Genomic DNA, 22935 nt, shown 5'->3' on the forward strand with positions numbered 1-22935 from the left:
AGAATTTGACAAGCCCCAGGAAGGATTGAACTTGCTTCACGGACGTGGGAGCGGGCCATGCCAGTATGGCCTTTACCTTTGAAGGGCCCATACCAATTCCTTCTGAGCTAAGGATGAATTCTAGGTAGTGAACAGAAGTAACGTGAAACAAACATTTTTCGGGTTTGGCTAAAAGTTTGTGCTCACGGAGTCGTTGTAATACTGCCTTTACATGTTCTTCATGCTTTAGAGGATCCTTGGAAAAGATCAATATGTCATCCAGATAGACAATGACGAAGAGGAATAACATGTCAGAAAACACCCTATCCATAAAACGTTGAATAACTGCGGGGGCATTAGCTAGTCTAAAGGGCATGACTAGATATTCATAGTGACCAAAAGGTGTTCTGAAGGCTGTTTTCCATTTGTCTCCTTTCCGGACACGGATCAAATGATAGGCACCCCGGAGATCCAACTTCGTATATATTACGGCACCTCTCACAGCTTCCACGATATCCGAGATCAGGGGCAGTGGGTACCGATCTTTGAGGGTGCATTGATTTAAGCCACGATAGTCGTGGCAAGGTCTGAGTTCCTTGGTGTCCACCTTGGGAACAAAGAACAACGAAGCACCAGCTGGAGATTTTGAGGGTGTTATGGTGCCGTTTTCAAGGTTGGTATCCAGGTATTCTCTGAGGGCCTTTTTCTCTGGTTGGGAAAGGATGAACATTCTGCCGAAGGGAATCACTGCTGAGGGATCTGTATCTATGGCACAGTCTTCAGGTCTGTGAGGGGGTAAGGCCTGGACTATGGCAGTTGAAAATACATCAGCATATCCCTGATAGGCCTCTGGGACTTGTATGATATTGGAAACCATGATTGGTGTTTGCTGGTCTCTTAGTGGTTCTTTAGATGGGTGTCGAGGAGGGATCCAGGAATAGACAGTGGGACATACAAAACTCTGAGCCCAGGAATAGTGATTTTACTGTCCAATTGATATACGGATTGTGCTTCTGTAACCAGGGCATACCCAACACCATGGGGTAATGAGCTGACTTAAGGATGTGGAATGTAATCCGCTCTTGGTGATGGTTTATGGAAAGCTGCATCTCTTTTGTCTGCAGGCTTATGGGTCCTGAAGTGAGGGGTCTTCCGTCGATTGCTTCCACCGGCTGCATGATGCTTCGTGTCTCGTACGGAATATGATGACTAACAACCCAGTCTTGATCAACGAAAATTCCCATAGCTCCGCAGTCTACCAAGGCCAGAATGGGATAGGTCTTATTCTTGGAGGGCGACAGGAAGGCCTGTAGTATCACCAAATTGTTTTGTCCAGGAGAGTTCAAGGATGGAATTGATGTGGAGCAAACATCTCTCTCCCGAAGCTCTTCTCCATCTAGGATCGGGAGCTGGTGTTTCCCGAACGCCGAGGAGGGGCTAGAGGACACTCCCTAACCAAGTGTTTGTCTGAGGCACAATACGTGCACAACTCCGTATGAATCCATCTCATCCTTTCTTGCGGGGATATAGGTCCACGGAAGGCTCCTATCTGCATGGGTTCTGGTTCAGAGACTGAGCCTGGGTTTGTGTCCGTCTTGGTGGTACTCTCAAAGGACAGCTTCGGAGGATTACCTCTGGATTTCTTCTTCTATGCCTTCCTTTCCTGGATACGGAAATCTATTTGCATGGCAAGGTCCATTAGTGCCTGGAATGAGTTTGGGTGAGCCACTCTGGCCAACTCATCCTTAATCTCCTCATTCAGTCCTCTCCTGAAAAGGGTAAAACTCGCCTCAGGGGACCAATCAGCTTCCTTGACTAATTGCTTGAATCAGCTAACATAGGTGAGCATATCCTGGGATCCTTGTTGAAAGTCTAACAGGCGTTCCTGGGCACTATAGACCCGCTCTGGGCAGTCAAACATGGTCTTAAGGGCTTTTATGAAGACATCATAGTGATCTAGGAGAGCATTGACGGAATTAACGAGGGGCGTAGCCCAGGTGAAGGCGTTTCCTGAAAGGTGGGAAATTATGAACCCCACCTTAGCCCTGGGAGTTGAAAAGTAGTAGGGCTTAAAAGTAAAGTGGACCAAACATGAATCCAGGAATCCGTGAAGGGTTTTTGCCGACCCATCGTATTTGTCCACTATGCCGCCCAGCAACACACTTTCTTTTGTGGCAGAATCATGGGATAGAACTAATTGTTTGAGAGCTGCGTTTTCTGCCTTTAGATTCTGCACCTCGGTTGATAGCTCTTGCATGCCACTCATCAGGTCCTGGACGGCCGCTTCCATGTCCATATCGAGTTCGGTTGGTTGGCGTCTCAAACTGTCAAGGAGTTCCCCCCCTTCTCACCTGAGTTCGATTTTTTCTGGATTTTTTGATCGATGCCTTTTTGCAGACGGATCGAGTCTTGAACAAGGCTGCACGAGTCTCTTCCGACTCCAGTGTGCGTTCAAAGTTCCGGGATGCAAGGATCCAGGAGTCCGGGAAGTTTACAGAGTGCGCTACTAGCACACGAGTCCAGGAATCAAGAAAGGAAGGAAAGGGACTAGGAATAGGGTAGGCTGGAAGAAGCAAGGAAAACAATACCACGAGCTACGGAGCACACGTCTGGTCGCTACCTCGCAATAGCATTGAGACGCGCGGAGCCGCGGGAGGCGTGGTCTATTAATATAACACGCTACGTCCAAGGTGTAGAGCGAGCAAGGCGTTTCACAGTGACGGCCATGTTGGAAGTACAAGGGAGTGTAAGCCCCGTTGAGACAAGGACCAGGAAGTCCAAAAGGGGCGTGTTCTGTAGTTCATGACAGTTAGTGCCCTCTGATTTGCCTATGTCATCCTCACTGTCCCAAGTTTTCCCTCGTGTCACTCAGTGCCTCCACTTGTACCCTAGGTCACCAATTTAAACTAGAACTGCCCCACTGCTATAAGATGTGACCCATGACACTCACTTGCCCTGGTTGTCCCTATTATACTCATTGTCCCAAAACTGCCCAACTGTACCAGTATTGCTGCATGACACTCAATGCACTATGTTCTGCCTCATGTCAGTCTCATTTCCACTAGAACTGCCGTTACCCCATTACTTGCCGATGTTAATCTCATTGTCCCTATTTAAATGTCAAAAAAATCATCAGATTAGTTTTCAAAGGATGAACAAGCAAGGCCTTTATTTCCACTTCTTGAGAGAAACTGACAGCACCCAGTTCTACCCCGCAATCCAAGCCAGCCCCTCTAGTCTCCACCTCACCTCCCGATATACCACCCCACTTGCTCGAGCCCAGTCATCCTTATGTGGCTTTCGGATGGTTATTCCCGTCCCTGTGAGACAAACTATGTCATGTTTTATTGTAGTCCATTGTTTATCTCTAGTACCCACTGATCATCATGTGATAATGTACATCCGGTTTACCTCGATCCCACCATCAACTTCTTGTCCTGTAGGCAAGGGGCATAGGTCCACTGCCCCATGACTTATATCCGCTTGCAAAGAAGGCTCCCTTGTTAGGACTGAATATAATTGGTGTAGTCCAAAGATGGCGGCTAAGTGGCCTTCACCCAGTAGCCACAAGTGTCCCAAAACTGCTGAGCCCGGCACTCCCTACAGCTCATGCTCCACCATTGCATTTCAGAGCAAACATTAGCAAAGGTCAATAGTCCAAGGAATACCCTCAACCAAAGTGCACTAGGATTTAAAGAAAATAAACAGTAAAGCTTATAAGGGAATATATAACAGAGGCATCATAAAATAGAAAGTACCAAAAATGCAATTAGAATCCTCTCCATTAAATTCATTTTACCCTCCCGTGCCCGGTGGGGAAAGAAAATTATATCATGTGTAACATCTATCCTAACCAGGTGGGCGTCACCGCCGACATCCTGTAATTGCTATTAACAATTGACTTGCTCCCATTTCAACCAGTTTTTCCGTTACTCATTGGCCCATTTGTACCCATGTCATCTTGTTTGCCGCAGAACTGTCCATTGCCCAGAGTTTCATCCCCTGTTAACTCATTACAGACAATGGTGTATTAAAACGATTGATTTGTCTACATTAGACTTACAAGGATTCAAATAAGATTGGCCATCAGTGGAACCTTTACTAGGCCTGCAGCAATGGAGGGAGGACTGAAGCAGGGTGATGTTCTAGCGCCTCTGCTATTTATCTTATACATGTCTGATGTTGAGCCGGCTCCTAATGCTTTTCCTCACAGTTGACACAATATCATGCATCTTGGTTAGCACACGCTGACTATTTTTTACTGTTTAATGAGATGCGAATTGGACTTCAAAACTCCCAAAATGTGATGTTTGTATAGTCAAACGAAAAACTATTATATATTAACATAAAGAAAAGTAAAATAATGGGCTTTCAAAATAGAACAAACAAAAATATTACTTAGTAATATAAATAAAATAAAATAATGTGCTTTACAAGTAGGAACAAACAGAATTCACTAAAATTGGACTGAGAAAAGGGTCTCAACCAATAAAACAAGTTAGTGAATTCCCTTATTAAGGAATACATTTAGATACAAAGCTTAGAGCGAATCGCATAAATGTGAAAATCTTAAATAAATCATTGCCTCTACAATCTGCCATAAAATGCTTTGAAAGAGAATATGGTGGCTATTCCCTTACATTAGTAACAAGGGCATACAGCTTGGAGATTACACCTATGATTTGATATGGTGGAGAAGCAAGTCTTGGACTGATAGATATTTGGTTTGCTTAAATAGAAACTGGCATTTGGCGTATGATGCTGGGGCTACTTGTGGGTGTACTGTAGCAGGAATAAAAGTTATCCCGTGAATGAAAAATACAAATGGTGATAATAGCCTATTGTTCTTTTAAAAAAAATGTAATTGTATTTATTTATTAGGTGCTTTGGAGTTTTACTATAAAACCTTTACACCAATAAAAAAACACACCACTAAATACACAATTTTAATAACAATAACAGCTTATTAATGGTACTTAACTAAGTATCTCATAGATGCATATACTTGTACATCTGCATGTAAATACTTTTTTGAACGACATACAGTATAAGATGCACTCGGCTTCACAAGAGGGAGTAATAATCAGGGAAATAAAAACAGCCTACCTATGTGATTGGTATATAAATGTGAACATTTTGTGATAATATCCTTAGATAAAAAATACATTAAAGTTTTCCAACAAACAAACGGCTGCAACCCAATGAACATTGATTTCCAGATGAACAATATAGACGACAGTATATACGTTTTCAGTTTAAATTATTAGAAACATAGAGGTGCTTGGTCCCAAATGCAATATTATAAAAAGTGTTCACCATATAAGGATGAAGAGAATGAAGCAACTGTGGAGACACTAAGACATTTAGTTATGGTATATAAGAGGACTGAAGCTAGTAGGCTGAAATATCTGATTTGCTTTGTGACCAGTAATTTACTCTGAACAATTTTGGTTGACTCATTAATGGAAACCAAGTTTCTCTACTATTTACTATTGTAAGATTATGTAATCAACCTTTACTAAATGCAAGTTAGGGTTGATTATTTCTTAATTATATGCCCGGATGTAGTTAAAGGATATGCTTTTTCCAACCTATTTAAATGATTAAATGTGTGGGTGTCCTTAAATGTAGTTATGTGCAAGGTTTTATGTAAACCATCACACATATAAATAAATTACAAAAAACAAAATCTCTTATTTTAGCATTCCCACTATAAACGGTAGTCATTGCTTACATTGAGGGAGATAAAAGATAAAGCTATAAACACCTACCATATGTCTGATTCTCACCATCCCCAACAGACTTTCAGAGATATTACACACTTCACTGGTGCACTTAATCTCTATGAGAACGAGGAAAGGCTGAGTCAGGCACCCCTAACTCAGCCTTTCATCTTCAGATGTATACTGACTTTGACTCCGTTCTATTTACCTTTTCCACCAATTATTTATTGGACATTTGTATAGTGCCTATACACAGGTGTTTCCAGGCACCACAAGACAAGATGGGGGGGTTGGAGGAGCATTGGAATTAAAAAAGTAGAACAGCATTAATGGTTATATTGGCCTTGTGACAATCCTACTGTGCAAGTGCATGACAAGGTGGTAAGTGCAAGGGGCTTGGGGTAGAGGGAGAAGAGCAGGAGTGGGGTACCCCCAAGGGTGGGGGCGGGCAAGTGCTGGGTGGGCCAAGGCAGCAAGTGCCAGGGGAAGGTGAGTGCGGTGGACACGGACGACCAAGTTGGGCTAGTCAGGATAGGGAGCCAGAGGGCAAGGGCCGGCAAAGGAGGCTGGGGGTCTCGTAGGGGGTGGTCTGGCCCCTGTATGACTCTGAAGAGACCAGGCCCCAGTGGCAGCGGCAGATGGAGAGTTAGAAAAGGGAAAGGGAAGGAAGAGGGGAAAAGGAATGTCTTGAGAAGTTTCCAGAACTTAAGAAGATCTGGCTCAAGTCTGAGGGGGGGGGCAAAGGCAGTTCCAGAGGGAGGAGCCAGCCGAGGAAGAGATCTACCTCCCACTCTCTGCTTGGGGAAGTGCTTGACCTGCAGAGAGTTGGAGCCAGAAGACTGAAGGTCTCTGGATCGGAAGGTATTTAGGGGGGAAAGCTGGATGTAAAGGACCCAGACAGCCTTGTGGATGATGCAAAGGGTCTTGAATTTGATCTGTGCGGTCACTGGGAGCCAGTGGAGAGATTTTAGGGCTGGAGGGATGCGGTCTCTGGGCTTGAGGCCAAGGATAAGTCTTGCAGTCCTATTCTGGATTAGTTGAAGGGGACAAAGGGAGGAAAGAGGCAGGTTGAGGAAGAAGCTGTTGCAGTAATCTAGACTAGAGAGAACCTGGGTGCTGGAGACGTTGAGTTTCTGGGGGAAGGTGAGGAAAGGTAGAATGCCCCTGAGGAGATGCAACTGAAAATTGGACTTCTTGGCAAGGTCCATGATGTGCGGCTAGAAAGAGTAGTCAATGATGATCCCAAGGTATTTTTCCACACAAGTGAGTGAGAGGAGAGGACCCATGGAGTTAGGCCAGAGGGTGGGGGGAAACAAGAAGCAGCCGTCCCAATGAGAAGGATCTCTATCTGACTGGCATTAAGGCAGCGGTCATTGGCAGAGCACCATGCCTGAATAGCAGTGAGGCAGTCGGGTATGAGGGAGGAGGTAGAGGAAGGCAGCTTGAAAGAGAGGTGTGTATTATCTGCACAACACAATGACATATATGATATCTCCTCATGTTAACATCAACCATTTCACCTGAATTTATTAATTTCCATCATATGGTTGTAAAGATAAGTTAGACACTCCTAGAATGTGACTAACCTTTCCTAAGAAAAAAAGTCATATTTTTCAGTTGCCTGCATTTCATGAAGCCTCCCAAATTAATAGTAACCAGCTCAATGGTAGTTATTAGACCACACTCACAAGGTTACAAGGGTAAATAAGACCCCATCCAAAATCTGACTAACTGCACTCTAGGCTAACCAACATCACAGAGGTACTAGCTTGTAGAATGATCCCCCACACAATATGACTTACCTTAATTGAGCTAATTTTAATACTCTCAGAAAGGTAAATGGCCGAGCCAGGCCAACTTCACATGTGATTGCCTCTACCATAGCTCCACCTTCCAACAGAACAGGTCTGTTAAGAAATCCCCAGTTTATGGGCATTGCATCGAATTCCTTGCATCTAAATGCATTGCATTTTTTCCATCTAAAAAATGTGCATCGAATACATTTTTTTTGGGGGGGGGGGACCCCCTCCCGAACACCTGTTCTTTACCCTTTAAAATCCTCCTGAACAAAAATTAACCCTTTCCCCCCCAAAAACATGCATTCGATGCACATTTTTTAGATGGAAAAAATGTGATGGAATGGCATTAGATGGAATGGCATTAGATGCAATGACCAGATACCGAAATCCCCACATGTCAATATTTAAGCAATATACCCCGAGTGGCGGGGGCATTACCGAGTCAGGTAATGCCCCGGGGCACATAGTTATAGGCCCTAGCCAAGCGGTGGGGCAAATTGCTATTACTGCCCCTGCCCACAAGACCTGTAAAACCGGGGTACTAAAAGCATTTTCTTCTGTCCCGAAACGTTGCAGTGTTTCACAACAGAAAAAAAATAAAAATGACATAGAAATTGCTGTTCCCTTTCCATGGCGACCATTGGGAGCCGACGCGCTGGGAACACTTCTGTTCCCTGCGCGTCGGCTCCCGAAAAAATGAAGATTAGAAGTTAAGTGGGGTTTCGGCGGAAGGAAGGGGAAAAAAAAGAAGAAAAAAAACGTACCTGAGGGAGCGGGTATGGCCCCACTACGAGCCTCCTCATTTGCTGAGAGGCTGCCACGCCCCCCGTCGTGGACAAAGCAGGGAAATGCCAGCCAAGGGATTCTCGGCCAGGTAATGACCTGGCGATAGCCAATCAGAATGTGTTTTACATTCGGCTTGAATCTCGCTGGGTACTAATATTCATAAATGCGCACATTACCTAGATTCAGTACTACCCCCTTCACCTGCTTCGTTTTAGCACTATGCCGCACTGCCATTTCCCTTTCCTCCTGTTCCCCACCCATTTTACAGCTGTCGATCCTCGTCTCCATTTATTAATTTATTCTGCTGTATCATAATATGCCACATAGAGTTTTGGTGTCTCGACAGAGACATCTTGCAAACAGCCAAAATGCAAAGAGACTGGCTTTGTCAATGCTTATTTATAATAGGCAAAGCAACACCAAGATTTTGGAAACAACCCGAGGCCACCCAATAGTCTCTTTCACTTACTGCCTTTCGTATTTCTTTGGAATAGACTTAATCACAGTGGTAGAATATATTGCCCTTTAACAATTACTCCACTCTGAATTCACCCAACTGTGGTTTTCATTTTCCTTTCTCAACGCAGGGCATGTGTGGCTGAAACCGTGATGTAGATATGGGATTAGCTACATTTGTACAGCTACTTTTGTATATTTGACTTTGTCCAAGGTATTCCTGTTTTTTATATATACTAATGTGCTAATTGTCTATTATTCCCTTGCTCATTCATGAACACAGAGCAACTGTGTTTTTATCCATGTTTGTTGGCTGTTGGATGGTTTAAAAATGTGTTTCCAACACTGAACCACAAACCCTTTGGACTTTTGGATCTGTGAACTGTGCTAATAATATTCAATAACTTCCGATATTTGCTTATTGTTCCAGAGAGACTCAAGCTGGCCTTTGAATTCATACATTTTAATCATGATCACTGTACTGATAAACACGTCTTAACATATAGATCATATTCCATCACAACTCAATGTTAACAATTTGAATCACCTAGCTGCCAACGAGTGTTTTGATCAACTAGCTTGTCTTCAGGGTATAATTATCCATGTTGTTAGTAAAAGTGAACCACACATATTAACCTTTAAATTCATTAAAATAATCCAATTTCACTTATTCTGGGAACTGCATTAGTATTCTCATACGTCCACTGTTGACTACAAAGGATTATTTTGACCAAGTTAGTGATGCAAATTCAAATTTCTTTTTGAGAATTTAGCATGACCATCCAAATACATCCACACCTTTTTTTAGATTGTTCTCAAGAAATAGCTTCTTCAATATAATCTGCATGTTCCTTTAATTTTGGGGTTTGCCCTCTTCGTGTGAAATTGGAATCAGTCCTTCATTTTGTACTGTGTAGTCTGTATTATGCACAACAGGCAATAACACATCCGTAATGCCTGTAGGTTCTATTGTCATGGTTTATAATTGTTCAGTTCTTGCTCCTCCTGGCCCGACTCAGGGACGCCAATCACCAAATTCTGTTAATAAATGGGTATACATTTTTTGAACTCTATGTATAAGTAGTTTAATTAGATTGTACTGTGTACTTCATTCAGTAAACCAATTGTTTGATTAATATTTTAAAAACAATTCTTATATTCTGGGACTCATGATATTTAATATGAAGCCAAAGCCAGTGACAAGTTAATCTAAGTTTGGGTGGACGTAGATAGTTAAAAAATACAGTAAACACCACGAGATACAAGAAATAAAAAGACATTCGTGAATCCAACTAAACAAACCCCACCCCAGCCCCCATATACATTACAATGCAAACGTTTATGTGTGTCTTATATTTCCTAATAAAATAAACTAAGTTCAGAAAATTAGAACATATCTAGAAGCTACTTAAGACCAAACTCACAAATTTCTGGATGCAGGATAAAATCAGAAAAATGCATGTTCCATCCTGTGAGACACAGCGACTGCACACAGACACCTTTATTGACCAACAGGGCCTGTCTGCAGTTAGTGGAATGGGGTGTGAGCGCAAATACCTGGCAGGTCTGTTCCCCTTGTACTCCTTAATATTAGTAACGTGTCCAAAACCAAATGAGGTCTTTGCCACTGTGCACACTCGAATGGAGGGCTGAGACCAGCCCTCCAACCCATAGGTCCAGGGAATCCATCTCAGATCACAGGCCTTAAAAGGCCTAGCACCAGAATTGTTGTATTCACATTTCCAGCTCAATTTCAGGCATCAAGTTGCAAATAAATGACTAGAAGTGCTCATCCCATGCAGGAGCACTTCTATTTTGGGCATGGCAGGACAGGCAGGCATGGATCTGAAAAGACAAGTCTCCTTTGAGCACTCGCTCTGCTTGGCCTATGGCAGCTGGCCAGACACAGGGCAAGGGTTCTGCACGGCAGCTACACCGCTTAGTGAATAATTTTTATTTATTTAATTATCGTATTGTACAGTTAACAAAAGTCAACTCATAATAGATCCAATGTCAATAATCACAAAAAAGTGAATAATTAATGCAGTCAGGGTTGCCCTGCACAAAACCCACAAATGCCCAAAAATACACATTATACATATGGCCCAAAAAGCACGCGCAATTGACTTAGAACATCCAGTTTTTCTTTTTTCAAAATTTGCCCCAAAGAAAGTAAAGAAAGATAAAATCTCTCAATTTTACATAACAACCAACTTCCCGCTCATACCCTTATTTTTTCTGCCAACTTTCCAGAGGTCAGTTTGAACTCCCTGTTGTCCTTCTTGACGTGGCTACCAGCTGAATCTACCAGGCCATTGATGTATGTGTTTAACGTTTCTTTAAAGTCTTCATCCATATCTGTGGTAGAAAGAGATAGAAAATTTGAGTAAACCAGAGTTCACTTACAATTCAACGCCTCATTCTCCTCAAATAGGGGAATCCTCAGTAAATAAGACAACCGCTTCCGCAGCTATCTGCGGCTGAGTATTCAATATCTTGTTTTCTCTCCACCATGTGCAATGCCTACATATTCAACAGAAATCAAAGTAAAATGTCTTTGCTTCATCTTCCCACTAGCTTCTTGAAACTTCTACAGCCGTCTACCCTTTCCATAGTCTTTGAATCCTGAGGGAATCAGTTTACATGGCCTCAAAAAAAGATTTCTGTGGAGGTCCACCAGGTACAGGGTGGCAAAGAATGTCCATGGGAGCAGCACACAATCATGAGTTTTGCCGATGGAATGCAGACCCAGCGGCGGTGTATCTGAAAGACTGCAATGAATCCACAGGCATGCAACACAAAATATCCTGATCGGAACACTGGGAGAAGATGCAGAGGAGCAATGTGGCAATCTATTTTTTTAAATTACTTATCCGAATCTGAAAATATGGGAATTAAGGTATTGCTCTTTATGATCATCCAGCATGGTTCTCCAGTCCAACATGACAATGACATGGATATGGCTTAATCAAAAACTTTCATATATGTTCCTGAAGAACAGCTTTTTAGCCATACACTCAGAAGAAGCAATTGTTACTATATCCCTGCAGCTTGAACATATACCACAAAAAGGAGTAACGCACATCTATTTGGTTGAATAGAGGTCACTTATGTTGCCCTTGAATAAGTTACGTTGATTCCAGGTGACCGGTCCAAGCAAAGTGAGAAAAAGGCAAAAACAATCCAGGTGGGCATGCTCAAAATGTAGTTTTCAATGGGAAGTGTCTCTTGCCTGCACCCGCGCTAACAGCATTATATGCTGGTGCCAGTACAGTTCCAGGGATATAGAGGCACACTGGTTGTTTGCAATACAATATTTTGCCTCAATTTAAAATCATGGAGGGCAGTGCAGTGGTAGTGGGGTGATGTCTGGGCATCCAAAACACAGCTGTTAGTGTTATGATATGATACCCAGAGGTTTCCAAGCACGGACCCGGGATCGAACCTGTGGTGCTCCGTGTCGTCTTGCTTCCAAAGCAAGCACGTTGCCCCTGAGCTATCCTCCCGAGACATAGTGTTAAACTTGGATAAAGGCTACACTGGGTATATAAATGAACTTGTTGCGGTGTGTTCATGATTGATGAATTGGAACTAATTAAATGTTTTCTTTGTTTTCTAGCAGCAACGTCTTGTATCATTGACGTTTACCCCCGCTCTCACTCATTCTGTCTTTGTAATTATTCATCGAACAGAATGGGATTTTCGTAAGGAATTTGTTGATCCAGCAGAAATCCCAGGTAGTCTTAATTACTTGCAATTTACACATGAACCATTCCCCTTAGTCATTTATATGACTGAGGAAGTCTGATGCTTGACCATGATGGTGTATTTATGGGAAACTAAGAGGGGCCAGGCCCCACCACCCACTACATAATGCGGGGCCTGGGGCATTATGGGGTGAATGCCATGGCCCCCCCACATAATCAGGGGCCTCGGACAGAGGACCTTGACATTAGTTCTAGTCCTACTGTTGGACCTTTAAACCAACCTTGCATGTGAGGCAAAGACAACCATGGCTGTCTGCGTCCATGCAGAGCTGCGGAAGTAAGGTATTGATAATGAGAGAGTAAAGATTGCCAATGTAATTTCTCAATGTGTTTTCAAACCCATGTCCGCCACTACTGAACATAGAGCAGTTTCTAGATACGCTGCTGCTCCTTCGTAGACACTATCTTTGAGCTTCACCCTACATGCGTGTGACAGAGTTGCAGGATGGAGGACTCGACTTGTAAAGGCGTGGGCCATAAGGCACACTAAGGAAATCACTGAATACACTAGAGTCTTTACCACTTGACTAATGCCATTGCAGAACTACCAATCACATGTGCAGCCCATTGCCAGAAGGTTGGCAAAGAGCGAGCGATTAAAGCTCTATAAAAGACGGAGAAAAATAGTGAAGCGGAGTGTTTGTAGTAGCAGAATGACAAGGTGTGAGAGGCGAGGTGCAGAGGAACTGAAGGTAAAAGAGGTGGAGCTGTGGAGAAAGTTGAATGTGCACGAGGAGGTGGAGGTAAAGATTGAGCTGAGGGAGCAGGAGATGGTGTAGGTGTGAAGAGATTGGAGGCTGAATGAGGCAAGGAGGCCAGAAGCGTTTGGAGTGGGAGAACAGCAAATGAGACAGGAAAGTACATAGGTTGAAGGAGGAGACAATCAAGCTGGAGAAGAGGGTAAAGAACAAGTTGGATAAAGGGAACATAAATGAAGAAGGAGGTTCTTGGAGGAAGTGGAAGGAATGAAGACAAAAAGACAAAGGAGTGTAGGGCAAGTAACAATCAAACAGTAAAACAGCATTCATCTATCCAATGTTTGTGAACTTGGAGTAGAAACAAACTTGTGGCGGAACGGTAAAGACAGCCGAAGGAAAGCTCAAGGGTCAGAGCAGAGATATAGTGATAGATCCCCAGGAATGAGTCAGTTCATCGAGGAGGTTGGATGGGTAGATGGTGTCAAAAGCTTGATTCCAAGGGGTTGTACTGAAGCTCCACCAATCAGAGACGTTGCTAGGGGGGGGTCTGAGGAGGCTATAGCCCCGGGTCGTTTGGTTGTAGCCCCAGGTAGAAGCTCAGGGGCTACAACTAAAAGGATAGCTAGCCCCTGTTCCCGACAGTCCCGACATTAGTGTAGCCCCAGATCTTTTCCAGACCTAGCAACACCCCTGCCACCATCGTCTTCAGATGCAACTCCCAAAGTAGAAAATGAATATACTGTATAGCGGAGCTGCCCATTCAATCTACACCATGAACTGCCAGTTTTGACCTCTTCAGTATCCAGACATGGACATTCCTCCTGATGTTGGGGTCTAGTGCATGCATGGTTAAGTATGCAGTTCCCTGAGGAAACCTATGGCAGGATTATATCCAAGTCAGGACTTGCCCTGAAGTATGGTATACACTTGGCGGCGGGTGTCCTGAATTGTGACTTATGGGGTGAGGTCAAAGTGTTACTGTTCAATCAAAGTTACCAGAACTTCGCCATGCAGGAGGGGGGACCTGATGGCCCAGATCATATTTGAATATTATGTTCCAAGAATGGTAGAGGAAACTAAGGATCTCAACCCTAGCGTTAGGAAAGATTTCATAATTGTATGTAATTTTCCCTCCATGTGTCAACCCCCAAACTTTTTGCTGCTGTTCAGACACGATTGACTGACTTTGCCAGAGAAGCACAGCCTTCAGCTGCACTCCTCTGGGCTTTCTGGGGAAACTGACATGCCCTTAAGACAGTCAGTACTGGGAGACTTTGTTTCCCTTAGTCCTTTCCTCGTGTTGCAACTTTTGTGCAACATGTAACAAGGGTGCAATGTATTTTACCTTACAGCACACTTGGGTCTCTAGTCATTTCCAAAGGCCATAGATACTCTCGCTGGACTTTTTATGAACTGTGCAGATGTGTCATGGACAGGACTGGTGGCAGCTATCCTTCCACATTATTTTTAATCCTTTCCTGCCATGTTAACCGTGGTAACCGCGTTTGGCACGAATAGGTGGCCTGGCTCCAAAATGGCTATGCCACAAGGTTCTTTGTCCTGTCCTTTGGCCATCTAGCCCCTTCACCTTCCCCAGGTCACGTCGACCCGGGCCAGTCCTTATTTGGTCATGCACTTTCCCACGAATCCCAATTCTTTCGCGGGCATCTGCATCCCTTGTGTGTGTGCCTCCAGGATGTGGGCTGGAATGTCTGATTCCAATACGCATCCTGGGTGCCAGAGAGTCTGGAGTGCCATGAATGCCTGGGACCACCGTGGTCCGTGATTGCTCCATGTATGGAGTGTGTGTTTGTGAGCAGATCTCCCATTGGGTCCTCTCCGTTTTGGCGCAAGGGGAACTTTGGATAAGAGGAGGCTGAAAACACCACTACCATGTCGATCTACTGAGTTCTCACTGAACAAAGGATAGGATCCAAGTATCCTGCAACAAGAAGCAGAGTTGAGGAACCGCTGGTGACCCGCTGGAAGGTTTGGCACCCTGAGCCCGTGGTCGTCCAGTGGGACCCCTCTGCATCTGGGCACCCTAGAAGGTCTGCGAAGACGCTGCGACCTATTGGAATAGTGGGACCAACTATTCTCTGCACCTTCATAAAACCCTGCAAGTAAGCTTTCTCAGAAGTGTCCGTGGGCCAACCAGCTTACCCAGTTGCTTTGCTCTGTCACCGCTGCCGTTTCGAGGAGGGCCTCGAAACTTGGTAAACTGCTAGCTCTGTGTCCATGGCACCCTCACACCGAATTTCGTAGACTTGGCATTCCCAGGTCTGAAATTAGACAAGTGCGACAGGACCGGTATAAGCGCGGTTACTGTGTGGCCCTGCCGTGGCAACGTCTTGTGCAAGTTTGCTGCATTTGTGACCCTCTTGTCCCTGAAGCCTACTTCAGTGAAACTGGGTCGATTCATCCACCCGGAGTGGAGAAATCGCCACTGTCCTGTTTGGGAATCATCGCTGTCTCTCAGGAACTGAAAGGTGCCGAGACGTCCTTTTTGCCGCATTCGAACCCGCCAGCGAAGTGGACTGAACTGAGAAGTTTGGGTCTGCTTGCGTCGGGGACCGGTGAGTACTCCTTACCCTAACCGGTGGCCCCAAGCGCTAGAGCCCATTTTTATGCACGAGTGGCCCCTGGGGGCCCCTCTCCTTTCCACAGCAATTGCGAAATAGCAACTCCATCCAGCACTCTCAAACTGTCCCCGCCTTCAAGTGGAGGTCCTTCTTGAATAGTGGGAACTTATTCTGCATCGCCTCATCCACCTTCCTGAGCTGCTAGAGACCCTTGAAGAGAACCTATTCCGCCCATTGACCCAAGCGCGTGCATGTGCTATTGAGCACAAGGCTCCCCTCTTGGTAGGGCTTGGACTGCCTTTTAGTTAGGTGTATTATTGATGATGAACTGGGCTTAAAGATTACCTGAACTACCTGTTTCCTTCCCCTCTAGGTTGTCGACATATTTCATGAAGCCACCCCTTTAGACCCCCATGGTCGTGTATATATATTGTATTGAGTGTGATGTATTGGTTTACTGAGTGATACTGTGATTCCTTTGCTATGGTCTATGTTACAAAGGCCTTGTAATAAATGTGTCTATATTTTTGATATAACACCTGTCGGGAGTAATTTGTAAGAGTCCTTGCTCTGTGTGGTCATTGAGGTCCTTCAGTCACCCTCACCCCTCCTGAGACTTAGTCTTGACCGCCTGCCATAGCTACCCTGAGGTTACCCTGTTCCAAGAAACTAGGTTGGCCTTCTGAACCTCTGCCCCTCCAGGTCAGAGTTCTGAAATCCTTCTTAACACCTACCAGAAGAGGGGAGAAGGGGTTTGAGTCAACCTATTCCTCACTAACACACCTCCGCATGAATCAGCACTGCCCCCAGGCCTCACACCATCGGGGTAAATCCAAGCCACCTCGACCTACACCACAAAGCTGTGACTCCCTTCCCCTTTGCCCAGATGAATAGGCCCCCCCAATGGTCAGTTATTGAAGATGTGATTTCGAAAGACTTCTCGTTCTTGCTCATTATCACTTAACATCCCGACACCAAGGAAAAGTCAAAAAACAGGATCATGTACTAAGCGGTTTCTTTTTGGTCGGGAGTTATAAACAAATCAAATTTGAACCAGACCCATTATTTTCTATTCCATTTGTGTCACTAGCCTACATTATTAGGTCTTAATAGCACACATTTATTTCCAAGACAACATCTTATTAAATTACATGTTCTCAATTCAATAAACTCCCATTCAAAACAAATGAGAAAAATTAAACACATATCTAAAAACCCAACTTGCGCAAATAGCAAGAGAACAATTTGTAATGATTTCGACAATGGTCCAAATAAAAACGATCCCATATAAAGTTCAAGGTAACCAGTCTAATTCCTTCAATGACATGTCCAAAATTATTATTTCTCCAAGACACCAGTTCTAAACATTCAAACACAAAGTGTTTTAAAAGATTTCACACGAGCATGACAGTATCGACAGATCGAATCACCCATTGACTTTCCAGCCCCTTCTATTTTCCCTGGTTGGCAAAAGATTTAAGCAGAAACGCAAAAAGGTTCTAGCAAAGGACCAAGAAGGGTACAATAATAGATATGAAGAGAAAAAAAAACACATTTTCGATTTGCCCTGTTTAGATTTTTGTTATACTTCCAACGGCTTGATTTTTCACATGTCTTAATCCAATCTAGGCAGACATTTATTTTTGTAGCCAACATGATATTAGAAGCTGACTCTTCAATACTACTAGAAGCATTCCCTAAATGAGTTCTGCAGTATTGAATGAGCTAGCTTCCAGCTCTAACCTTGACTGGATCCATGTGTTCAAAAACAGAACTTAAGCTTTAAGCACAACAGGATCCTCTTCCACAGTACCTTGGAGTTTAAGGAAGCGAGACCCAGTTCAGATCTAATCACTACCATAGGCACCGATTTCGGAAGGACCAAGGTGCTTTTAGACAACATTCCCTTGATATAATTAAAATTATATTCTAATACCTGATGCATTTCCAAGCCATAGGAAATGGTCGGCACCACCTTCGATTTGTAAAACTAAATTGCTAGTTTGATTGAAAATTTGCTAAATCGAAGATGTAGAACTTTCATCTGGCACAACGTTTGTTTGGTTTTAATAACTGTATGGTACCAAGAGTTACAGATTCAATGTTTTAACAAGTCTGATGTTCCCTCATATTTCTCTCTGAAGTTTTTGTATTTCTGGCACATAGTTACCCCTCCTAGTAATTCCACAAAACCCATAGGTTCGAACATGATGAATATTATCATGCAATATTTTGGCAAATAAATTACAAAAAAGCCAATACATCAAAGGCAGCACTCGACCTTCTATTCCATGCCATAGTGAATAAATACAACAGTGAATACATGTATAAACCTGTTCATATTCTTGTCACTCCATGTTAATCTGTTTTTGGTGTTATTTACTTTCACATGTGAGGCCCCCACTTAATGCCTCACCAGAATATAAACATGTCACATTTCCCCACAATATGGAGTGATTGTTGGGTTCAGCAGTAACACCACAAAAATGCTTGCATCGTTGGAACAGTCCCGCAGAGACAAAAGTGTATTCAATTCTCGAGGACTGCTCCCCACAATGCCAGGTATTATTGCCCTCCAGGCCTCCTATCACGTTCCCGTTTAAGGGAGCGAGGTTCCATTGCTTCAAAAAGGTGTCCCATTTCACTCCCCTTGCTCCAAAGGTATTTTTAGTCAGGCTGTGTTTCTGCAACAGTTGGTATTAAAATCCCCTGCTAGCAATACATGATTTGAGCCCTCATCACTCTGATTGATGGTACATAAGGATGGATTCCAACTGCTCAAGTAACAAATCCTGGCTCACTTCTCGATAGTTGCTATATAAATTGATGATCCATACTGAACCCAATTCACATTAAGTGTTAATTCGTAAAACCTGAATATAAGGAAGAAGGGAACACATTAGTTCAGCTGTAAGGGCCCACTCTTGTTTTGCTGAAATCAACTGAAGGCCTCAATAATAGTTTTCAATGACATTTGCTGACATACCACAAAACCATCAATAGAAACATTTTCTGTCAGAAAAGATACCCGAATCAAAATTAGCTCTACATTACCCAATTTCGCAAGGGCACTGTCTTGACAAGTTAAGTCCCCAAAGTTCCAACAGAAGGCACTAAAAACCTGTTCTCTTCATACATGTCTCTAGATCTCTGTCCGTAGGATACTTCGGGAGGCCAAATCCAATTTCCCCTCTCGAAAGCGTTGGATTGATGCATAGCAGATTTTGTGTTGCAAGACGCACGATTACTTGCAGAGCCAGAGGTCAACTCAAGGTAAGTAGAGGCAGCTTAGTTATTGTCATAAGAACTGACGTCAATACCTCTCTGCCTCAAATTGTCAATATGAGACAACAGGTGGTTACACACCAGAATTGAAGGAATATCAATCACTGAAATATCCAGTCTATTATCTAAAATATGTTCCACTCTCTATGTCCTGTAAAGTGATTATTTTGAATGCTGGTATTTCGTGGAATATACACAGGATAGCACTTCTGTTCATAATTAGATCGTCTTCACCTTGGAAGACGCATTCCATTACAAACGAGCTGCACCTTACATGAGCAACATCACTGCCTTCCTTCTTTGCAAGACTCTTGGCCACAATGTAGCTGGGCGGAAGACACCAACTACCGTCAGTGGCCCTACAGCCTCCACTCGACAAACCTAGGATGGGATATCCACACGGGGCAAACACACTCTTCCTAGATTTGAGGAATCCGAATTCTGACCTTGTTATTCCGCTGTAGAAATGACAAATAAGGGCCCCTCTTCTGTCATACAGTGATCGGAGTGAGCGGGAATGGTCAGAAGCAGTGTTCTACTACTTTCCTTTTTTTCTCTTCATCAGTCCTCTATCATATTCCCCATTCTATATAGAGGATTTGTCCATTCATGTCCCTGTGCAAGGGTAAAGTTGTAATAGGAGCCTTAGTTAATAGTTACTTAGACAATTGCAATGCCGCGGCTGCAACACCTAATCACATATTGCATATCTCGGGAGGGTAGCTCAGCGGCAACGTGCTTGCCTTGGAAGCAAGATGACACGAAGCAACGCAGGTTCGATCCCCGGGTCCACGCTTAGAAACCTCTGGGTATTTAAGTGTGTTATAAATACGCAACTAAGACAAAAAAAAACAACTATTACGCAACTGAAAAAATCGAATCCTGTAACAGCGCCTCGATGCCCGCGAGCTGTGTGAGTGCTTTAAAAATGCTAAATAAATAAATAAATTATGCTCCCGCCTACCTTCTTCCTGCCAAAACCACAGCTCCATGATATTTTTTCTGTACACTTCTACCACTGCCATCATAACACTTGAGCTTGTATTAAGGGGGGGGCCCTTCTGGTATCTAACGTGGACAATAAAGTTTGACAGGCCACCTCAAGAGTGCCTACCAAGGTGTACTGTTTAACTCAATGGGAGGCATAGACGTCAGAGATTTCTTGGTATTATTTGTGAACTAGTTTTGGGACAGGGCCCGCAATTTCCGAAGGGAGTACTCCACCTTCTTCCCTCTCCTGCATTCTAGTGAGGGATAATGCCCATAAGAATTTCAGTTTCGAGCCACTCGTTATTGCGCCCATCTCATGTTGCATTAATTTTCGCTCTTGCAGTTCCCTTTCTCAGGGAGTAGATTCGACCCCTGTCTCTTCTTCTTTCTGTATTCTTTATCAATATCACAGGCTTCATCGTGAGGTCCACGGGCGTTTTTTTTCCCACCACCTCACAGTGAAGATGAGTCAGCTTGGCAAACTTTTCCAGTACAGACTGCGATATCGGCATGTCATGAAAATCATTACGTTCTAACTCTTCCTCGATGCCCTCTATTGCAGACGCATCATGACTAGTTACGGCCTGGGACCAAATACCAGGGCGGCTACTTTTGCGTTTTCTGGTTGTACTAACGCTACTGACTTCAGCTCATCTGAAAGAACAGAATGTTGCCTCAATTGGGCTTTAATGGATTCCATAGCTCCGAAAACGTTTTCGTTTTTATCATCTCTGTCTGCCTGTTAAAGCCCTTCATGGTTTCCAAATTTTGATCCTAGGCTTCCCTTCCTTTAGGAACGTTGTCGCATCGCCCCTTCATCTTTCCTTTGTTCCCTTTTGGTAAAAACGGATTTCATGATGGGATCTGTAGATCAGTCCAATTCCTCTGCCTCACAAGGAAGGTGGGCCAGCCCAACAACTTCTTCCAAAGTAGACTGAGATAATGGTGTGTCTGTCATCCATTTGATCTATTTGTCAATTTCTAATGTTAATGGCAGCTCACATCTGGTTAAGATCTGGGGGATCCGGACCTAGGCGTCCCAATGTGGATTTTCTGATTGCGCTGCCGCTGCAGACTTCAATTCTTCTAGGAGGGTAGAATGATGAAGCAGTTCAGCTTTAATTGATTCCATGGCTCCTAGGAAATTGTTCAGAAGCGCCTTCTTCAGCCCCACCATGGACGAATCACAGGAGCCGAATTCCTTTGTCATTTCTAGTAAGATCCCAGAACGAACCTGCACCTCACCTTTTAACAACTCAAAACCTTAACAAGTGAGTTTAGGACGATGCGTAATGCTGTCAAGTTTGCATCGCTAATATCCTTATTGGACCCCTTTTGTCTAATGGGGTTATAATGGTTCATCTGCGGTTTGTTCTTTAGTCACTGATCCAGCGATCTCTTGCACTTGTAAATCAGTCACCAATGGCATCTCAGAAAATGAACTCAGTGAGAGATCATTCTCCAAGTCAGTAAGTAAGAGTTGGTTGACCGGTTGTCGAAATTCCAAAAGTGAAGAGCCCGTGCCTTCTTCCCCAAAGTTTACGAGGTACAATAATGGGGCCTCAGCAGCCCGTAGGTCTCCCAGGCTCAAGTAACAATTTTCTGGAAAGAAATCTGTAATTTTACATTTCATAGATGATGAAGACAACATGTGATCATTTGTTGTCAGTCGGGGCAACTTAATGGGCGCAATGACCAATAGGGGGCTGGAGGCCAAGTTAGATGATTGATCACGTTGAACCGCCAGATTAGAGACCAGATGGTATACCGCTCCCTTCTGTATTGCCAATGTCGTTGTCGAGCTTTGAATCATCAGGTCATCCGCCTGGGTGACAGTCAATTTTAATTGCTCTTGGGTCGTCACACTCTGCAGATTATACATGGTCAACTGTGGTGAGGTAAACAAATTATTAGGGGAGTAATCTCCCTGCGACAATCGGTGAGGGCAACAATGCTCCAAAGAAACAGTGCAAAAAGTAATTGCAACTCTCGCCAAAACTGCGGTGATAGTGCCAAGGGAGTACCAAGGGGATCAGGCTTCAGTGGAGAAGGCAGAAAGACTCACCACCACCAATACGAGGGCTTCACAGGCTTCTCTGGCCTCCCCTTCCCTTGAGAATACGCTGCAGTGGCTCCATAGGTGAACAAGGTTGAGGGGAGATACGCCCCATTCAACCACGACAGACCAACTGTCCACACCACTTCACAGCCTATCTTCTTGTCAGCTGACCAGGCATTGTGTTGAACCAAGTAGTAACTTGGAGACTTGGATGCTGGCTCGGGGGCTATTGGGCCGGGGGAGATGGGAATGGCACACTCTGTGGTCTGTGACACTCTCCGTCTATCTGTCTTATCTTTCTCACCTCAGTGAGCCTCAGTGAACCGTCTCCATCAGTCTCCGTTGCTGCTATTTGCAACTCAGTTGGTCAGCCTCACGTCAGGACTTCATGGCTCTTCCACTGGCCTGGCTCCAAATGCTTGAGGGCGGGGGACGACTTCCACCATCCTGCATGGAGGGGTAGCCTCCTACTGTAGTAAACAGCGAAAGCGATGTGGAGAGTGTGGATGGTATGGTCACTGAACACAGAAAGAAATTAGAGAGAATGGAGCAAAGCACCTCAAAGTGTTGTTACGCTCAGAAAGAAAGTCAAGCCGCACCGAACTGCTCAGCCGCTTCAGACTCTCTATCCACACCCATTATTTGTGTCCTCTGTGGAGTACACTTGGCTTCATGACAATACCTTGTCATAGGCATAGATTCAGTTCAACCATTCATACAAATAAGATCAAATATGCACTAGCGGGTAAGGAATTCATGGACTGGGCACAGAAAGTCCAGTCTCAAAAGGAGTAAAGGTAAACCAGTGAAA

At 44.0% G+C, this 22935-nt stretch overlaps 1 protein-coding gene across 4 annotated transcripts in view; it reads right to left on the reverse strand.

Moving 5' to 3' along the window:
- RNF112 (ring finger protein 112) overlaps window positions 1–22935 on the reverse strand; it is a 680823-nt gene that overhangs the window by 176988 nt on the left and 480900 nt on the right. For all 4 annotated transcript variants that reach the window (XM_069651835.1, XM_069651833.1, XM_069651834.1 and 1 more), the window contains one exon: window positions 10971–11101. In XM_069651835.1, coding sequence (XP_069507936.1) covers window positions 10971–11101 — 131 coding nt within the window. The remainder of the gene's footprint in view (window positions 1–10970; window positions 11102–22935) is intronic.

This window comes from Ambystoma mexicanum, chromosome 3p (assembly GCF_040938575.1).
Source record: "Ambystoma mexicanum isolate Mex_15411 chromosome 3p, UKY_AmexF1_1, whole genome shotgun sequence".
Lineage (NCBI taxonomy): Eukaryota > Metazoa > Chordata > Amphibia > Caudata > Ambystomatidae > Ambystoma > Ambystoma mexicanum.